Here is an 18978-nt window from a genome sequence, read left to right on the forward strand (position 1 = left end):
ACTTTTGTACAACATTAATTTTTGCAGGTTCTTGCCCTACTTATGGTATAAATGCATCCTGACAACGTGAAATGCAGGCACTGCAGTGTCTTAAGTCAGAATTCCTAGTTGTATGCTGAGAGATTTGTCATTTCTCCCCATCCCCCCATCCAGCTGATGTTTCTTTCATGCTTGTAAATTTGAAATACTACAGCCTCACAGAATGGAATCAGTAAGATAGGCACACTTACCTTTGTTTTTAAATGACCTTAGAATTTTCACACATCTCAACATCCTCTCAAAGAAAAAAAATAACATTTTATGTATTGATTTATTTAGTAGGTGGGGGTGGTGATGCTGATGAGTTCTGTTCACCAATATCTGCCACAGAAAGCTTGGAGACTTGGAGCTTTCACTGGTTTTAGCCTTCTCTTTTTCACCTCTCTGTATTAAAATCAAGTTTGAAGTCTTTTTTCATCTCAATACCAGTTCTTTCTGATACATTTTCCTGTTATGAATATTTCCCCTTGAGGTTAAAATGCCACAAATCTGACCTCCATCCCTGTCAGTACTAAATACTGAATGATGTGTTTTTTCTCATTCTTGTGCAGTCATCACAGCCACCCATTTAGTAGTCAGCTGTTGAACTAGACAGCAGCTGTGGGGTGTGGAAACTCAATGCCAGGCGCTCTTTTGAATTAGAGCTGCTCCCTAATGCACCATCAGGGTACCATTGGAGGAGGAGTCCCATTAACTTTCCTCTATGGGTGTTCTGTGCAGCTGGGAGAGACGTTATGTTTTAAAATCATACTGATTTTGTTAGCTTTAATAGACATGTTAAAGCTATTGAGGTAAAGTTACTCGCTAACCATTTTTTTTCATGGCTTTATAAACGTTAAATTTATTGGCCCAAAGTTTAGTTGGTGATTTCATTGCATTACACCCCCAAATTTCATGAATGCTCCATTCACACTGTAATTGGGCTGCAGAAGTGTTAGAAAGCTTGTGCTCTTATGTTGTGGGCACCAGCTGGAAATGCTGCTTTTCTGAGTTTGTACAAAATACTTTTGTACTGTTAGAGAACGTTTTGTTGTTCTTTGACAATTCATTATTTTGTCTTATCTGTAACCTTACCATTCACAAACAAATAGATTTTTGCCTACTGGAGCAATGTAGTGTACATACGCTTTGTCTTTTGTGTTGAAAGACAGACCTGCCTATTCTGTGTTAAGGGGTCTATTTCAGGGTAGATTTTTTCAGTTGTGTTTATTTTACTCATAACAAAAGGCACAGATGCAAACCAAAAACAAACAAACAAAAAACCCTGGAATTATGCTTATAAATGGAAAACAAATATCTGACTTTATCAATTTTCCTTTATTCCATCAAATAAAGTTTGCTTCCTGTAAACTTACCCCAGACTTGGAAAATCAGAAAATGAACTGAATAATTTAAAGAAATTATGATTATTCTAATTTTTCATCATATTCTGTTTTATATTTTCTTCTGCTTTGCCATAATGAAAGATAGTTTTGACACAAACATAATCATGCATCCTAGTTTTCTGCTGTAATTATGCCACACCATATATAAATATTTCTTACTTTATACTATACTTTGTCTAAAACTTAAGAGTTCATGGTACTTTCTAGCTATACCTATAATTAGAAGAATAAGATGTTTTGGGAATGGAATTAAGGTCAAAACTGAAAATTTAGAATTATAATTGTAGCTGAAATTAGTTTCAGCTAAAATTATTTTAAGACTTCACATGTACTCCAAGGCCTTTCCTTGCCTGTTGGAAGAATATCGACAGTATTTTTTTTTCTGATTTAAGCAGAATAAATTTTATCCAGACTTTCTGAGGGGAGTGTTTTATATCTTTTTCTTTACAACAATGTTGTGGACTGTGCATCTCTAAAAGAATTGTAATTGCTGTGAAATGTAGATGTTGCACACTTCCTAAAGCTGAATGAATGTGGAATTATCTTTGTATTTTAATTGCACCTTAAGAAACTATAGAAAGGTTTTTCTTGCATTTATTTGTGAACAGTATTTTTCTAATGTAAATGCTCAGTATAAATGACAAAACTAGCTTGGATCAAGGTCATTTACAACAAGAAACTTAGTGTTTTGGTTCATGTTCACAGAAGCCACATCCTCTACCAGCAGAGATCTACAATAACGATTTGCAGTAGAGTAAAAGTGTAATGTAATTCACATTCTCCTAATGCATAGAGACTCATGAAAGGATGATATAGCATGCTTTGTCTGTTTGAAATAGACTTATTTTCCACTGTCAAAGTCTGTTTAAAAGGACTCCGAGGTATTGCAGAACAGTTGTTGGAGTCTACAGTATGGCACCACATACTGAAAGTTGAGTCATTTTGTACCCAACACCCAGTACTTGTATAGGTTAGGCAAGAAATGTTGATAGAGATGCACCTTTAGAAATGTTTGTGCTGGTGCTGAGGTCCCTTGTGATCTTGAGGCTGCTACTGTCTGCAGCGGGCTACTGAAATGTAAATGCTCTCCAGAGAAGGAGACTCCACAACCTATCTGGGCAGCTTGTTGTTGATATGAACAACTGATTTGATGTGCATTGCTGAAAATAGAACCACGCATCTATTTTTGAACCTTGCCATTGTGTCAGTGTTAACACTGTACATGTTCATAGAGAACTTTGCTTTGGGGAAACTCAGAAACTTGAGTCATTTTTCAAAGCACCTTTGAATGTTATCAGAGCTAAAATGTATACACTTCAAGAAAAGTGATGGGAATAATAAATCTTCAGATATCAAGAGAAAATCTTGTCTTAAATAGCTCTGTACGGGTGTGTAAGCACGGGCACGTAGGGATTACATACCTTTTCATAAGGAGTCTTTCTATGTCAATAAAATGAGGATGAGAGAAAATTGCATTTGTCAAGTGTAATTTGCTAGACCACTTCTACAGTAAGAATATCCACTTAGCATAAGTAGTCTAAAGCAGTAAGACAACCATGAAGGGCATGACATTACACAGTTTCATTTACGTGCAAGGGCAGGGTGACTTGCTACCAAATTACAACTTCAATTCTAAGATTCCCTGGGAAATTTTAAAGAGAACAGATATTGGAACAATACAAACTTTAATTGCATTGTATGAAATTGTACAAAATTACTACTTTTTGCTGATAAATGATTTTAACTACTGTGTATTGTTTTATTACATTTTCAGAACTGGCTAGATTCTTCAAAGGAAATTAAGAGACAAATTCGAAGTAAGTACTTATGTATTTGGATGTTATGCTACCATTTTTTTGCTCACAGAAACATTGTTTCTGAACAATAGTTTGGATGTTGCCTAATTTGCTTAGAGCATTACAAGAATTTATCTGATAATGACACATTTGACCTTAAAACAGAATCCAAAGCTTCTGTTTTTGTCTGCTATCCAAGGAGTGAAACAGACTTGTGCTGTAGAAGTTAATTATTATTATTATCATTATGCTGGCTGCTGACCCACATTTTTCTGTTTTATATTTGACTAATTGGCTGATATTTTTGCATCTCAAAACAGTGAATGTTATTTAAATTTTGTTGCTGATATTTGGGTTATGAGATGGAGAATATTATCTTGCAAAAATAGTCACGTTTGTTGCTGTAGGGCTCTTTAACTTCAGAGACGCAGGAGAAGAATATGAAACTATGAGAAAATCAGTATACCTTACAGAAAGCATGTATTTTTTCAAACCTGACCGGTCCAGCACTGGCTTTTTTGATGCGTCAATCGTGGAACTTTTAAGTACTCTCTACGATGTGTTTCAGATGGAATCTCTGTGAGAATTCTATTTCCCATACTCAAGATAGAATCAGAGAATCATAGAATGGGCTAGGGTTGGAAGGAACCTTAAAGATCATCTAGTTCCAACCCCCATACAATGAGTAATTTATTTTACTCTGTTCCCATAAAGTTCTGTCAGGTATTTCACTAGCCATGTAACTTTTAGAGTAGACAATAAATTCAGGAAATACTTTTCCTGACTTTAAATGTCTCAAAATAACCACTAGAAAGGGTTAGAACAGCTCTTAATGAATTTCTTCTCGTTGCATTACACATGTGACCAACATGGTTTCCTTTTAATTTTTTTAATTATTATTATTCAGTGGAAACATTATTTTGTTAGTAGCTTTTAGGAAATCTAAGTAGGGAGAGAATGCTAATTTTATGAAGAGGTAATGATAATAAAATTTGTGTGTCTACACTTCCAACTCAACAAGAATGTAAGTTTAAGTAACTGGCTTTGATCTTTTGCAGTGTTTGATCCAGTTCAAGCGCTTGTAATTAAGAAAAGCCATATGTTAATTAATCCTTTTGTTAACCATTGTAAATTGATTAAATCCCTTACTATGTTAAGGAAGGCATGTGTTTTTATTTTCAGTGAAGAAATGGAAGTTGCAGAAGTTTCACTGGAGGCTATTTTTTCATTTAATATGCTGTTGTATAAACTCCTATTAAAATTACTAATATGCTTATATAAGTAGAAGTCATCTACAATTATTCTTTCACTGAAAGAAAAGTAATAGGTATTGTAATTTTTATTCTGAAGAAATGTCAGGTCTTCAATAAAAACCTATGTCAAAGTATGTGTGCTAAAGGCTGTTTTGTTAGATTTTAATATTTAATAAAAGACTGAGGGCATTGATACTTTGTGTTATTGTCTTCAGTAGTTATCTGCTTTCTAGAGACCCTACGAGTGTCTCGAATCAGAAATGTAAGAAATGGCCTGAAATTGTTTTGGATGCGCTACATAACATTTTTTGGTACTGTTTAATGTGTACTCCAAAAATATTTTAAGGGAATCCGATTTTTCATACAGCATGAAGACATGTTTTTTTTATATAGGAGATCAAGTCTGGTTTCTTGAATTAGGCATCACAATTGGAGTTTTTTCTCTGGTCTGTAGTACTTCAGAGTTCATAGGCATGGTGTATAAGGTAAACAACCAAATGACAACACCATTTTAAAGATTTCAGGAATGAAAGTTACTTATGCTGATTTTCAAGTAATTAACATACTGTTGTATTCTTTGTAATCATTGTTTTAAAATTTCCAGATATTTCAATGTACTGCAAAAGCAAATTTTTCTTCCCAGCTAGCTGGGTGTCAAGCAAGGAGGTTTCTTTTTGTTATTGTTTTTTTCAGGTTTAGTTCTAATTAGGAATAGGTGTCTTACATTAAAAAGAAAAAAATTCAATTATAATATATTTAGGGTACCTGTAAAACCTACTAGCCTATTTCGTCATTTGCAAAGAGGAAACACATTTCCTTTCCTCACGTACAGCATGAGAGAGAGCAGGGACTTTTCAACCTCCAAAAGAGAAGACTCCGGCGAGACCTGATAGCAGCCTTTCAGTATCTGAAGGAGGGGGCTACAAGAAAGAAGGGGACAGACTTTTTAACAGGGTCTGTTGTAACAGGACAAGGGGAAATGGTTTCAAACTAAAAAGAGAGGAGATTTAGACTGAATATAACAAAGAAGGTTTTTTTACCATAAGGGTGGTAAAATACAGAAACATGTTGCCCAGAGAGCTGGCAGATGTCCCATTCCTGGAGATATTCAAGGTAAGGCTGGAGGGAGCTCTAGGCAACCTGATCTAGCTGTAGGTGTCCCTGTTCAATGCAGGGGAGTTGGACCAGATGACCTTTAAAAGTCTCTGTAGCACTAACATGCTAGATTATTGTATCCAAACTGATACATGTATCTGAACATACAAATGTGACAGAGTGGAGTTCAGCATGCCAGGTTTTAACTTAGTACTCCATAAGTTATTATAAATATTGTTATTATTTGAGAGATATGTTGAGTACTTGTGTACTATTCTTTGACTGTGGAAAATGAAACAAGAATCCTGTAGTCTCCTTCAAGACATGGTTTGCATCAGGCTGTCTGTTGTTCAGCTTCAGGGTCCCCAGGATTTTGTATGGTCTCATTTTTTTTAAGGTTGGCTTTTCACTGGGCAATTATGTTGGACCTCAGCAATTACCACTATAGCGATGTCGATGTGGTTAGTAAACTTGGTCCACATATTACTGGCTGTCTTCTTACAGTTATGAAGGTGACAAAAAAAAAAACTTTTCTGGCTTCAGTCAACCTGAACTGTTCAGGAATTTTTTCTAAACTCATAATGAGATATTCACTGTGATTAAAAACTTTCAATTAAACCAGTTATGTTCAGGTGGGATAATTACATTTCTGTCACTGTCTTGAAAAGTGGTACATCTAAAGTGGATTCACGCTTTTGCAAAATTGAGAACTTCAGCTCTTGGATATAGTAAAGGGACAAACAGTAGCCACTGCCTTTGGAAAAAATAAATCCTGAATTTCAGAGGGTATGATGTTTCACACTTACATAAAATTTAATATGAGAATTTCTGTGCAAGATGTACATTTAGTATGTATATAACATTCAATTCAGTTTTGTTTGTTTTTCTTGACTCAGTCTAACAACTGCATGAGCAAGCTACATAAACCTGGTTTCATTGTAATATTAATTGTGATTGAAGATCAATTGTTTGTCAGCAGTAGAGTTTAGATGTGAATGTATAAATCATCTGTTCTAGGAAACTTATTTGCTCGTTTGTGTAGCTGAAGTATGTGAAAGTGAGTTATAGACCTGCTTCTCTCTCCCTCCACACAAATTTTGAAAATATAGTTGGTATGTGTCCTGCTTTTGCTGCGGCTAGAATTCATAATTTTCTAAATGGAAGTTAAAATTGTATGTAATGTTGAATAGTTGTTTAGGTCCAATGCACTGTTATGTCAATTCTTTCAAACCTGCAGCACAGTTAGTATTTTTACTGTGAAAATTTAAAGCTCTATTATGTTATACAAAAAGTTCATATTGCATATCATGTGTTGTATATTTAACACAATATAGAGAGCATTTGGAAATTCTGAGGGCAGAAGAGACTGGAGTGGGTTTTTTTTTTGTGGAATCTCACCTCGTATAGCATAATTTTAACTATTTTTGCTATTGAAAGTAAATATTACTGTTTTTGTCAAGAGTACCTATTTAACCATAAAGATTCTAGAAACTCCTGGTAGTACCCATAATATAATTGATCTGATCTAATTTTGTTAAACCTTGTCCACCTAAGTTAACAGCAGTTGTTTTCTGAAGGAGTGGATGCTTCCAGGAGGTGAGAAATTGCATTCTGAAATAAGTATCCGAGTGTTAAACTTTCATTGGCTATAAAGGGAGTCAGTTATGTCTTATATAGAAAATTAAATTTCAGCAGTCTAGGGTTGAATGGAATCATGTCCACAAGTATCAAAACTGATAACAGTTACTGTGACAGAAAAGTTGTTTCTTTTTTAGAAAGGAGTGATTGGCTGATGGAGGGAAGACAGTAGATCTTATTTACTTGTTTACTGATTCAATTTCCTTCTTGAGGAAGGTGAGGAAAATAATTTTGTGGAAGTGGATTAGAGCAGATACAGTAATACACCAGTTAAGTCAGCTGGTGGCAATTCTTGGACTATAAATTTAAATCTTTTTATTCATGCTAAAGACTGTTCTCAGCATCTTTATCATTAGTGTGCATACTGTCATTCAGATTGGGGAACTTAAAAATAGCCAAATGCAATACTAACCTTGACCCTGAGACTTGTATAACCAGCAATTAAAGTTGCTCTGGGAATACTGTGGAGTTGGAAGTCTTTTGACATTCTTGGTTCTATGGTATATTCTGCAGATAAGACTAAACATCTTAACTTCTCAGGATCAAAGATAAGAAGGAATAATGATATGATTAAATATATGTACTTTCAAATTGCACAGTAGACCAAATGGTGATAAATTAATAAACAGAATTCTGTAAGAATGGTGTAGCACAAATTTAGTATTTTGCAACACCATGTACTACAATATTTGAGGATTTTCCAATTTGTACTAAAGTGCTACAGGAAGTTAGAATTTATTAAGGAAAAGACTAACATTTTAAATATACAGCTCTGGCTGTCTGATTGTATAGCTAACAAAACATAGCAAGCTCAGGTAAAACATGTATGTCTAACACAACTCTTTGTGTGTGCGCATATATATAAACGTGATTACTTGTATGTGTAAGGTCACTTTATTTTATATCCAACTCTTCTATGTAAATTAGTATATACATGTAAAATTTGTAGCTAATACAGATCTACCAGAATTTAGCAATGAAGAGAAAGAAACACCTGTGCTAAAGGAAGAGTTGTCCTGTGGAAGTGTTCCTTTACTCCTGTTAGTTATAAAAATGATTTTGCAGTTTACAGCTAAGTTTGTGAGCTGGATCTTTGTCCAGAAGGGACTGTCTGGACTCTGTTTTTGTTGGTGCAGCTTTGAAAATGTGGACTGGTTATAGATCTTCCCTATTGCTTTTCATAGTTTCATGGAACATTTTTTATCTGTCTGTGAGCAGTGCATCTGTCCTAGTCACACAGTATACTAAAAATGTTACCTGATGTACAGAGGTAACACTGGGGGTAGGAAGGCCCTTCAGAGGGATGTGGACAGGCTGGATCGCTGGGCTGAGCACTATGGGGTTCGGGAAGGCTGAGTGCCAGGTCCTGCACTTTAGCCACAACTCCAAGCAACGCTACAGGCTTGGGGCAGAGTGGCTGGAAGACAGCATAGAGGAAATGGACCTGGGGTGTTGGTTGATGCTCAGCTAAGCATGAGCCAGCAGTGTGCCCAGGTGGCCAAGAAGGCCAATGGCATCCTGGCTTGTATCAGAAATAGTGTTGCCAGCAGGAGCAGGGAGGTGATCATTCCCCTGTACTCAGCTCTAGTGAGTCCACACCTCGAGCACTGGGTTCAGTTTTGGGCTCCTCAGTACAAGAAAGACATCAAGGCCTGGGAGCATGTCCAGAGAGGGGCAACAAAGCTGCTGTGAGGGGTCTGGAGCAGATGTCTTATGGGAAGCAGCTGAGGGAACTGGTATTGTTTAGTCTGGAGAAGAGGAGGCTCAGGAGAGACCTTATTGCCCTCTGCAACTGCCTGAAAGGAGTTTGTGGCGAGGTGAGGGTTGGCCTCTTCTCCCACATAAGTAGCAATAGGACTAGTTGCACTAGGGGAGGTTCTGGTTGAATGTTAGGAAAAACTTGTCAGAAAGAGTGATAAGTGTTGGAACAGGCTGCCTTGGGAGGTGGGGGAGTCACCACCCTTGGAGGTGTGCAAGAACCATGTACATGTGGCCCTGAGGGACATGGGTTAGTGGCCATGGTGGTGATGGGTTTGTGGTTGGACTAGGTGATCTTAGAGGTCTTTTCTAACCTTTGTGGTTCTATGAGTAAAAGCTATAAAATGTGTTTTAGTGGAATAAAAACTCGCTGTTTTAGAAGTTTGAATGAAATGAATCGTGTTAATTGTATGTTGCTAGCTGCTTAGCCATACTGCATTCTTTTTCTCTAAGAATGTGCCTAAAGTTGCGACAGAAGCATTTTTGAGGTATCAAGCTGTCTAGAAAATTTGATATTTCTGTAGTTTATATTATTGAGTGCTAAGACAGAGTTTTGTCAGAGACAAATTGCCAAGTATCATTTTAAATACCCTTTATTTTTATCTTGGCCATCGATTCATAGTGCCACTAGTAGCGTGCATTATTGTGTGAAGACAGTTATGTTTGTGTGCCTCTGTGATGTGACTATAAACAGTATGCTGTATCGAGAACTAGAAATATAGGCTGTGCATGCTGAAATATACTTGCTAGCCTATGTTTTGAGGATAAATGTGTTTTTGGTATTCAGATAAAGTATAAGATTATCAACTGTCCAGAAATTATTTCATAGAAAGTCAAGTACATTTTTTTCCTATGAACTAGTTATGAGAATTAGCATGAGCAGACGTGGAATTTTTCACGTAGTCTGCAGATTGAGAGGATTTGTTCTCTTTTTAGCTTTTAGAAGCTTCTTTTCCCCTTCCTCCTCCCCTCCCCCTCAGCAATGTCTAGGTTCCTGGTTACAGTGCTTTTTTGAAGGATAAAGGTAAAAACACTGACAACAAAGAGAAATAGATTAAACAGGAATTCACCTGTGACTATTTTAACTATAGTCTTAGACCAGGAAAAATTTATTCATGCCAGGAAGCACTGCTTCATTCCAGGAAAGCATTGTGTGGTTAGCACCCGTGTGGAAGTGCAACCTCTCCCCTGTAGCCTCCGTTATCATTACAACTCCTGAACGCTGTTAGCATAGGTATTTTAAGCCCAACTGTTTCTTGTCATCAATTTGGTTTACTTAATATTAGCATTAAATGATGCCAATTTCCTGAGAGATTGATGGAAGCAGGCCAATCTTATCATGTATTTCAGATTTCAGTTTATTTGTTCATCTTATAAGTTATTGTTAGAAATTTTCTTGTGATGTTTTTGTCTTAATTCTGTCTTGCGCTAGATTTCAGTAATTGATGCAGTAAGGGATATTTTACCCAATTCAGTACCAGTGTCCATCACACAAATTAGGCTTTCTCATTTAAGGAGATGTACCTTAGTTCATAAGCAAAGCTATAATTGTCCTAACAAACAAATACATTAAGATACATTAGATTGCCAAGCTTGCTAAAGGAAATACTGAGTTAGCAGTCAGCTGAAAAACGAGGTTCTCATTTAGGCAGAATTATGGAGGAATTGAAGTGCTCCAGTGAGTACTCATGCCTGAAAATATGAAGTAATTTTTGAAATGTTGAAATTCTGACACAAAGTACCTTTTCACAATTTAACAGCTACGAAATTTTAAAATAGTGGGTTTTTTGTTTCTAGGGAAATGACCTTAAACAAAAAATCCCAGCACCCATAGTGTAATGCTGGGAATAGCATTTTAGTAATTTTTTGTCATAATAGACATTTTTTAATGCATGATTTATGTGTATATTGCAGCTTTTAAAAATCTTACTTAAGGTTCAAAATTCACTGTTGACCAGCTTTATAAAATGATTGTCTTTTTTTAAAGTTATTTTTAAATCTTTCACCAAAAATATTATTTGTATTAGGAGAAAAGGGAAGAGAGAGAGAGAAATACATCTAGTTAATTTTTTAAATATTATTTTTATTTTTTATCTTTCATCATCGTTTTTGGCAAATTACATTGTAGTTTTACTCTGTCTGGCAAGATATGATAAAGCTTAGCTGCTTTGAAACAGCATGCAAAAACAAACTATTAAATTCTTTTTCTGGCTTTCTATTTTGCTACTTTCTTTTGTGTACATGTCTGTGCTGTGCTAAATAAAATTTGTTTGAATTTGGAAAGTTCTGTATTTTGTCAAGGCATTAGTACTTCTCAGTGATCATATTCCTCTTGCATATAGATTTACAAAAGCATAACATTCCGGCAATGGATTTTCATTATTTGAGCACCTCACATTTTTAAGATTTGAAAGCTGTTTTAAAACTAGAGCTATGATTAAAGGCAGTATTTTATGCTTTGACAAATTATTAACCTAGTTTTAACTGTGCTTTGGCATATAAGGTGAACATGGTGTTAACAATTTTGACGCATGTGAATTAAAAATTTAAACACAATTGTTATTATAGTTGTTAAAGGTTTTCTTGTTTGAGAAAACGTAAATGATTTTATAAGAGACATGGCTAATGTTTTATCTTCCATGCATTCAATAACAGTTTACTTTTTCTTTCTGTTATATGCAACATAGACCTCATTTTCACATCTCATATTCATAATTATTGTACAGTCATTCAAACTACAATCAATTTAAACAGGGAGATTGTTAACCCTTGAAGTGTTGGTAATAAATGCAGATTTAGTGCAAACGGTGTTTGTATTTGAACAGAATACCTCAGAAGTGGTAAGACAGTATGGTCATTTTCAAATTAAACACTCGTGCTGTTTACATAACTTGTAAAACATCATTTAAAGAATAATTTTCAACATACTAATATTTCACTGTATGTGTGTATGAGTTACCTGATAATGAAAATAATCTGTGATTCTTACTAATATAAGAAGAGGGGAAAGTACTTTCAAGTGTTTTCTTTAAGCTTTCATTAATCGAAGATTTACCTGACTGCCTAGAATTTTTTTCAGTAAGGCTCTTTCTTTGCTTGCCTTTTCTGTATTTGAGATTAACAATCAGTTGTTTCCCATGTATAGGTTTACCTTGGCTGTTCACTTTTAATGTGAAATTTTATCCTCCTGATCCTTCACAATTGACTGAAGACATCACTAGGTATGCATAGTTCATAATTTTTCATTTTAATGATGTTGTTTGATCAAATTAGACTACTTTGGTTTTTGGATGCCATAGCAGGTTTGACTACTAGCAGGTTTACTATAGGGTGCTAAAGTTGTTCTTATGCCAACTACTCTTTGAAATGTTGACACAAAGGAGTCCCTTGGCACAGGAGAATTTTGACATAGCAGAAATTTCTAAAGGGGTATTAATAAGAATGAGAGGCCAGTGTTTATTCAGAAAAAAAATATAATGTTGAGGAAGGCAAGAGGGGGGAGGTAAATGAAAATGATTGTGTTCAAAGGAAGCCCATGGTTTATTTTTGGGCTACTGCTTTATCATAGAGCAAAGGAGAGTATGGTTGTGTTGTAATTTACATTTTCAACAATATGACATAGTTTTACACATCTGCATTAAATGAAACCATAAAACATGGAAATAATTATCTTCCTTAGTTCTTATGTAGTATCCACCGCCTTTTCAGTGCTTTCTAGGCACCTAAAATAAGGATGGTAAGACAAACATAACCTGTAGATAGCTTGCTCAATTCACTCATTTTTTTCAGGAGTTAAGGAAAACATAAGCACTTACTTTTAATTTGGAATTAGTTAATTCTGCTGAGGTGAGATGTAATTATTACACATTGCATCTGATCAGTCTTCTGCCCAAAACAAGATAGCTATTCAAATCTGTAGCTGATATATTACTACAAGTAACTTAAGACGCTAAGTATGCACTATATCTTGTCTGTGTTTACTTTGAAACTTTCCAGTAAGCCAGTTGGCCCTTGAATTGCATTTTCAACTGATAAAAGCATTTTAATGATAGCTTAAAGCTAAATTCCTTAAAATTTGAGATTCATTTGTAAAAATAAATAAATAAAAATAATTAAATATCTGTGCTAGGGCACAATGTTAACTTACTGTATCTGGTAAAAAACTGTCTGCAGTCCTTGCAATTAAATTCTAATCCATATGTGGTTTGAAGAAAGCAGTTATGATTTCAGCACTAAAACAGATTTCTGCGTATTACATGGTTTGATTAGCTAGTGAACTATAGGGTATATAAAAGTTACAATTATTAAGCGAAGGGGATATTCAATACGAAATGAACAGGAAATCCATGGGTTTTATTTGTAAACCTTAAACAGTTGTAGTCAAGAATGTGAAATGAAGGCATTCTTAAATCTACTTTTGTTACCGGGTATATTTTTTCATTTGTTTATATATTGGAGATCGTAATTTTTCCTGCTTTACAGATTATTTATGAAAGTGATACTGACTCTTAAAAATTGAAATCATTACCTCATAGTAAATTGACACTCAAATACAACAAAGTGTAACAAATTACTAATGTACTCACTTTAAAATATGCTTCTATGATCATGTGTATCTGGAGAAATTCTGCAATATCTCGTATGAGCTTGATGTGTTAACTTTGTCCATTTTTGTTTGTTTTTGTTTTTTTCTCCTTTCCCTTGTCTTGCAGATATTTCTTGTGCCTACAGCTTCGCCAAGATATTGCTTCTGGTCGACTGCCATGTTCTTTTGTGACTCACGCCCTCCTTGGTTCATATACCCTGCAGGCTGAAATGGGTGATCATGACCCAGAGGAGCACCGTAGTGACTACATCAGTGAATTTCAATTTGCACCCAATCAAACTCAAGAAATGGAGGAGAAAGTAGCTGAGCTACACAAAACACACAGGTCTATCAGATGTAGTGGAACAAAATGAAATGATGCTTTGTCATGTTTGTGTCATTTCTCTTAAGAGTTTGTGTAAAACTGTTAAAATGAAGTTTATTGTTGCTCTGGAAGTCTTTCGCTGCGTAACTGGAGCCTCTTAATTCCAAGCATTTCAAAATCATAACTTCAATAAGGTACCAGAGAAGAACATTTTGAAAAATTACTTTTGTCAAAGCCTATGAATTAGTTTGTAAGGAAATGTAGACATAAAAATGTTGAAACAGTGAATTTAAAAAAAAACAAACCACAATGTATTAAAAGAATACAGCATACTCTGAAAGAACAGTTTCCCCTTAGGGCAAATGTGCTATTGATATCTTATAAACTCATGTTTTTCTATTCCACTTAGTTTTGATTCTCAGTACTTTTATCAGTGGACTCAAGGTTTGCTCAATGGTTTTAGGGGCCTGACTCCAGCACAGGCGGATTCCCAGTTCCTAGAAAATGCTAAGAGGCTGTCAATGTATGGAGTGGATTTACATCATGCCAAGGTATTGGGGTTTGGTTTGTCTTAAGGATAGTGCTTAATATTAAAGGATGTAACATACACAAATTACTTCATTTAAAATGTTTCAGAACTTCAGTAATTATATATAAGCCTTTTATTTCTCGTTCATGGTGATTACTTGGTTAACAGCTCTAGAATTGTTATAATTCATTTTAAATCTAGGTTTATTTAATGCATAGTTATACATGCATTCTAGGAAGAATAAGAGTGGCTAAGTAAATTTTAAATGTCTGGCTTTTAGTGCCAAAGAGACTTGGGATTATAATGTAAAGCCTAAAAGAATATGCAATTATTTATGTGATACCGTAAGTCTCAGAGTATGGGAGGGGAAAGATCTTGAGCGAGGGTGATTTTTGGTGTTTTCTTTCCACTCCTCTGGATGGGTCAAATCAAATTAGCATTTCTAGTGTTTTTTTAAGGTAAAAAAAAATACAGAGCCTCATGTTATTAGGAAAATTAGTGCATTGTAAGTGTATTAATCCTATATATAAAGACAAACAATACTTTAAAATATGAGAGAAATTGTGCAGAAAAATTGCACACTTATATTTGCAGTTTTCCTGTAGACTTGGGTTCTCTTAGAAACACATGAAAATACACTTAAATTTTTATTCATGGATATTAAATATGTCTATAGTACTTACTTTTTCTAGTACAAGTGCAGCATGGCAATTCACTTGGTTTGAAGCACTTTAAGGAACTAGTATATTTCGAGTTTTATAGAGCTTTCCTTTGCTGCAGTGAAGTAGCTGCAAGCTTTAGGAGTGCTGTTTGCCAGGGTCTATTTGGAGCTGTTAATTGTTATGCTGGTAGAGCAACTTTTTAATGATAGTGTTGGCTTTTGTAGTAGTTCATTTGTTGCTTGTGAGGACACAAGATTCTGCTGTGTTAGTATGCAGCAGTATGGCATATCTAAGTCTTATCAGTAAGTGCTTGATTCTGTAGCCTCCTAAACAGACATCAAATACCTGTTAAGTGGCACAGAATGCTAAGATATGTTGCCTGACAGTGCTTTGATTGAAATAATTATGTTGATGTTTTCATCTACTTATCCACTACTTCTAGTGGAATATTCACTGGAATAGAAGGTGAATATAAAAGATCACCATTATCACCAACTTGCTCTTACCTTCATTGGCTGTTCTAAGTTGGAAAGGTCTGTTCTTAATTTCTCCTTTTTATATTAAAAGTTATTGATCACACTTCTACCACAGTTCTCCTAGTTGTGTGTTGTTGACTTAGTTCTTATCACCAGAATATATCAGAATTTCCCAGAGCTGTGGCATACGCAGAGCAGTAGTAAAGTCATTACTGAAGTCCAAAACGTTTCCTCTGAAATTATTTTACTTAGCCACTTCTTCATTAAGTATCTCATTGTCACTGTCTTTCCAGTTTGGATATGAAACAAATTCTTCCTTCAAGGTTATACCAGGGATAATTATTCTTTTTGGAATGCTATTAACCTGATTTTTATTAAACTGTCTTATACATGATAGGATTCTGAAGGTGTGGATATCATGCTGGGTGTATGTGCTAATGGACTGCTCATTTACAAAGACAGACTCCGGATCAACCGCTTTGCTTGGCCAAAAATTCTGAAGATTTCCTATAAGAGAAGTAATTTCTACATCAAAGTCAGGCCAGCGGAAGTAAGTAATGCCTTTCTATCTTGCTTTTTTTTGTCCTGTCATCTCTACCTAGCAACAAAATAACAGCATCAGTTTTTACCACGCACTCTGGCAGTCTTACGTTGGAATTGGAATTAATTGGATTTTTCTCTTCAAATTGCACGGCTTATATTAGAAAATTTTCTTATTAAAGAATGTTATCCAAGCAGAAAATGTTTTGTTTTGTTTTTCTTACTAGTTGCAATAGTTTTAGCAGGAAGTCTAGTACACTGCCCTTGTTTTCCTGTCCATAGAAACTTGCAGCCTTAAGGGAGAAGCCAGCTTCACTTCCTCCTTGGGTATAATTGTTCATTAAATGTCAGTGCTTCTAGTTCTGTGGGTGTAGCCAAAGGCCTGAGTTGTCCTGTAGGATGTTCTTTTTATTAGCAGCCATGGAAATACTGAATTCATCTTTATTCTCAGATACCATTATAAGTTCGTGAAAATTGATAAAGGAGGAGGGTTTACATTTCGAACATATTTTAACAAGAAATTCTTGGTAGAAACATGTTGAACTTGATGAATTTGGCTCTGAAATGTTTAGGGTGTCTTTTATTGTGTGAATACATAAAACAAAAGATGTTAGTGAAATTGTACAGCTAATAGAAAAAAGCCTTAAATTTATTCCTATTTATGCCTCTTTATTTTAGGCAAGGTATGTACTCTCTACTAAAGCAAAATATAAATTTGTTAAAAATAGATGGCATGCCACTGAAAATTTTTCCACAGTCGTATGTAAAAGCAATATTGCTGCTGTATGCTGATGTGTAATCAACTGTGTTTACAAACAGTGAGGCACGTTTTAAAGATATGTTTTAAAAGTATCTCAATTTCAGTTTCAAGATCTCTTGTTTAAATTTCCATAAAGTATTAGCACATGCAATTTTATAAAGCAACTCATCATTTCTCAAAACAGTTGTGTTTGTGCTCGCCTAAACTTCAGAGTAATTTCCAGACTCTGTTTTGCTGATTTGTTGAAGTGCAGAACAGAATCAATTTGAAGTCACTAAAGTATTTTAGTGTAAATAGACATTAAATGAAGTGACAGGAGCTATAACAATACTGATGGTTCTTAAGTTTTGCAAGATGAAGTAATTTAGTTCGAAGTCCAGATGCCAGTAAACCAATGCAAACATTGCAGTTTTGTAAGTTCTGGAAGACAGATGTATAAACATAGATGTAATGTTTTTTCTATAATCTGATATATAATGAGGCAGATCAGTCAGAGTGACACTACAGTATGGATTTCAGATTGGTATTACATCCAAAGAAAGCATACATCACAATCTGCAGTACAATTACTTCCTGCAGTTTAAAAGTAGCTAGTCAGAAAATTAGCAAGAAAAACTAAAGTATTATTAAATTTCTTAAAACAGTCATTAGTACAGATAGGAAGTGATAAAGTGATAGTCACCCATCATGACTAACCCACCCAGTGTAATTATATTAAAAGATTGGAAACTCTGGTCTTTTGAAGTCTTATGGAGTCTTATGACAGGAGAATTATTGCTTGTTCCAGTAATGGAACTATGTGAATGGCCTTCTAATTAATAGACAGCTTAAGGAAATTGGTTAATTTACTTGTGAATTCTTTCCAGCTGGAACAGTTTGAGAGCACTATTGGATTCAAACTGCCAAACCATCGGGCCGCTAAGAGGTTATGGAAGGTCTGTGTGGAGCACCATACTTTCTTCAGGTGAATAATAATTCTCTGCTTCCTCCAATTTGCCAGCTCTACTCATGTCTTTCTTTGAAAGGATATGAGAAAAGTAAAGAAGATTTTTCCCCTCTCTTACCTTACTTTCTCCATCAATTGACACTTCTTAGACAAAAGACATCCTACTGGTCATTGACCACAAATTACCAGTTTCGAAGATCTCAGGTACGATTAACTGTCATTTAAACTTCCAGCATGCTAACAGTATGGAACTGAACTAGTAATCATACATTGTACTAGTTGAAAGATGGGCTTTTCAGTATGAGAATCTAGAAAGCCGATATACGCCTTCAAAAGAGGCTCTGAGGGCTTGAAAGTAAACTTCTTTAAATGTACTCTTCAGAATCTTCAGCTGTGTAAATGCTTACATCTGAATTCTTGCTTGTTTATAAAGTGGGCTGAGTTTACAGTCTTTGAAGTAATTCTTACTTTAAAGAATAAGAGTGCTATTTGTTTACATAATTAACTCCTTCTCTCTGCTTTTTCCAGTAACTAATAAATATAAAATTCTGAATTGGTCACTGAAACTACATACTATTTGTAAACGAGCACTTTAACAATAGAGTTGTTTCTCTTTCTGCTTTCACCATTGAAAAGTAATTTAATTTTTGTAATAGCACAACCTCCATGAGGAAGTGCAGCTATCCTTGCAACCCAGCAGTCATAGGATTAGGTTGAATTTCTTATGCATTGAATAGGCACTGAATCTTGAATCAGTTTCTCATTGTAGCAAGGGTAAGCTTTCTCCTTCAGTAACCTGCCTCTTATTTAAAAAAAAAAAGTGTTTTAAGACGCTTTCAATCCTGTTACTGCATGCTAGGTATTACCTAAACACCTGCTAGATAGAGAACTTGAGGAACATGACACCCAAGCAATTCATTAGTAGAACTGTCTCACTGGGCAGTTTTCAGTGTTCAGATTTTCACTGAATCCAGAACATACTTGAATGCAATATTAGTGTTTATGTTGAGATTGACAATTAAAGGAATAATCTATCTTACTTTAGAAACAATTATTTCAAAATGCTTGATTTTTTTCCTGTTTGATAGAATTCATTAGGTAAGTTCATTAAGATTAATGTCCCACCACTGTTTACTTCAAAAATTTGAAGTCTCCTTTGGCTTGGCTTGTCTGTTACCCTAATGGGATGCA

The 18978-nt window shown here is 35.0% G+C and overlaps 1 protein-coding gene across 10 annotated transcripts in view; it reads left to right on the forward strand.

The window, feature by feature from the left end:
• The window catches only part of EPB41L2 (erythrocyte membrane protein band 4.1 like 2), a 105117-nt gene that overhangs the window by 57655 nt on the left and 28484 nt on the right, over positions 1 to 18978 (forward strand). For all 10 annotated transcript variants that reach the window (XM_021390588.1, XM_021390578.1, XM_021390581.1 and 7 more), the window contains 6 exons: positions 3199 to 3241; positions 12110 to 12185; positions 13677 to 13895; positions 14338 to 14425; positions 15939 to 16091; positions 17708 to 17805. In XM_021390588.1, coding sequence (XP_021246263.1) covers positions 3199 to 3241; positions 12110 to 12185; positions 13677 to 13895; positions 14338 to 14425; positions 15939 to 16091; positions 17708 to 17805 — 677 coding nt within the window. The remainder of the gene's footprint in view (positions 1 to 3198; positions 3242 to 12109; positions 12186 to 13676; positions 13896 to 14337; positions 14426 to 15938; positions 16092 to 17707; positions 17806 to 18978) is intronic.

Source organism: Numida meleagris, chromosome 3, assembly GCF_002078875.1.
Source record: "Numida meleagris isolate 19003 breed g44 Domestic line chromosome 3, NumMel1.0, whole genome shotgun sequence".
Taxonomy (NCBI): Eukaryota; Metazoa; Chordata; class Aves; order Galliformes; family Numididae; genus Numida; species Numida meleagris.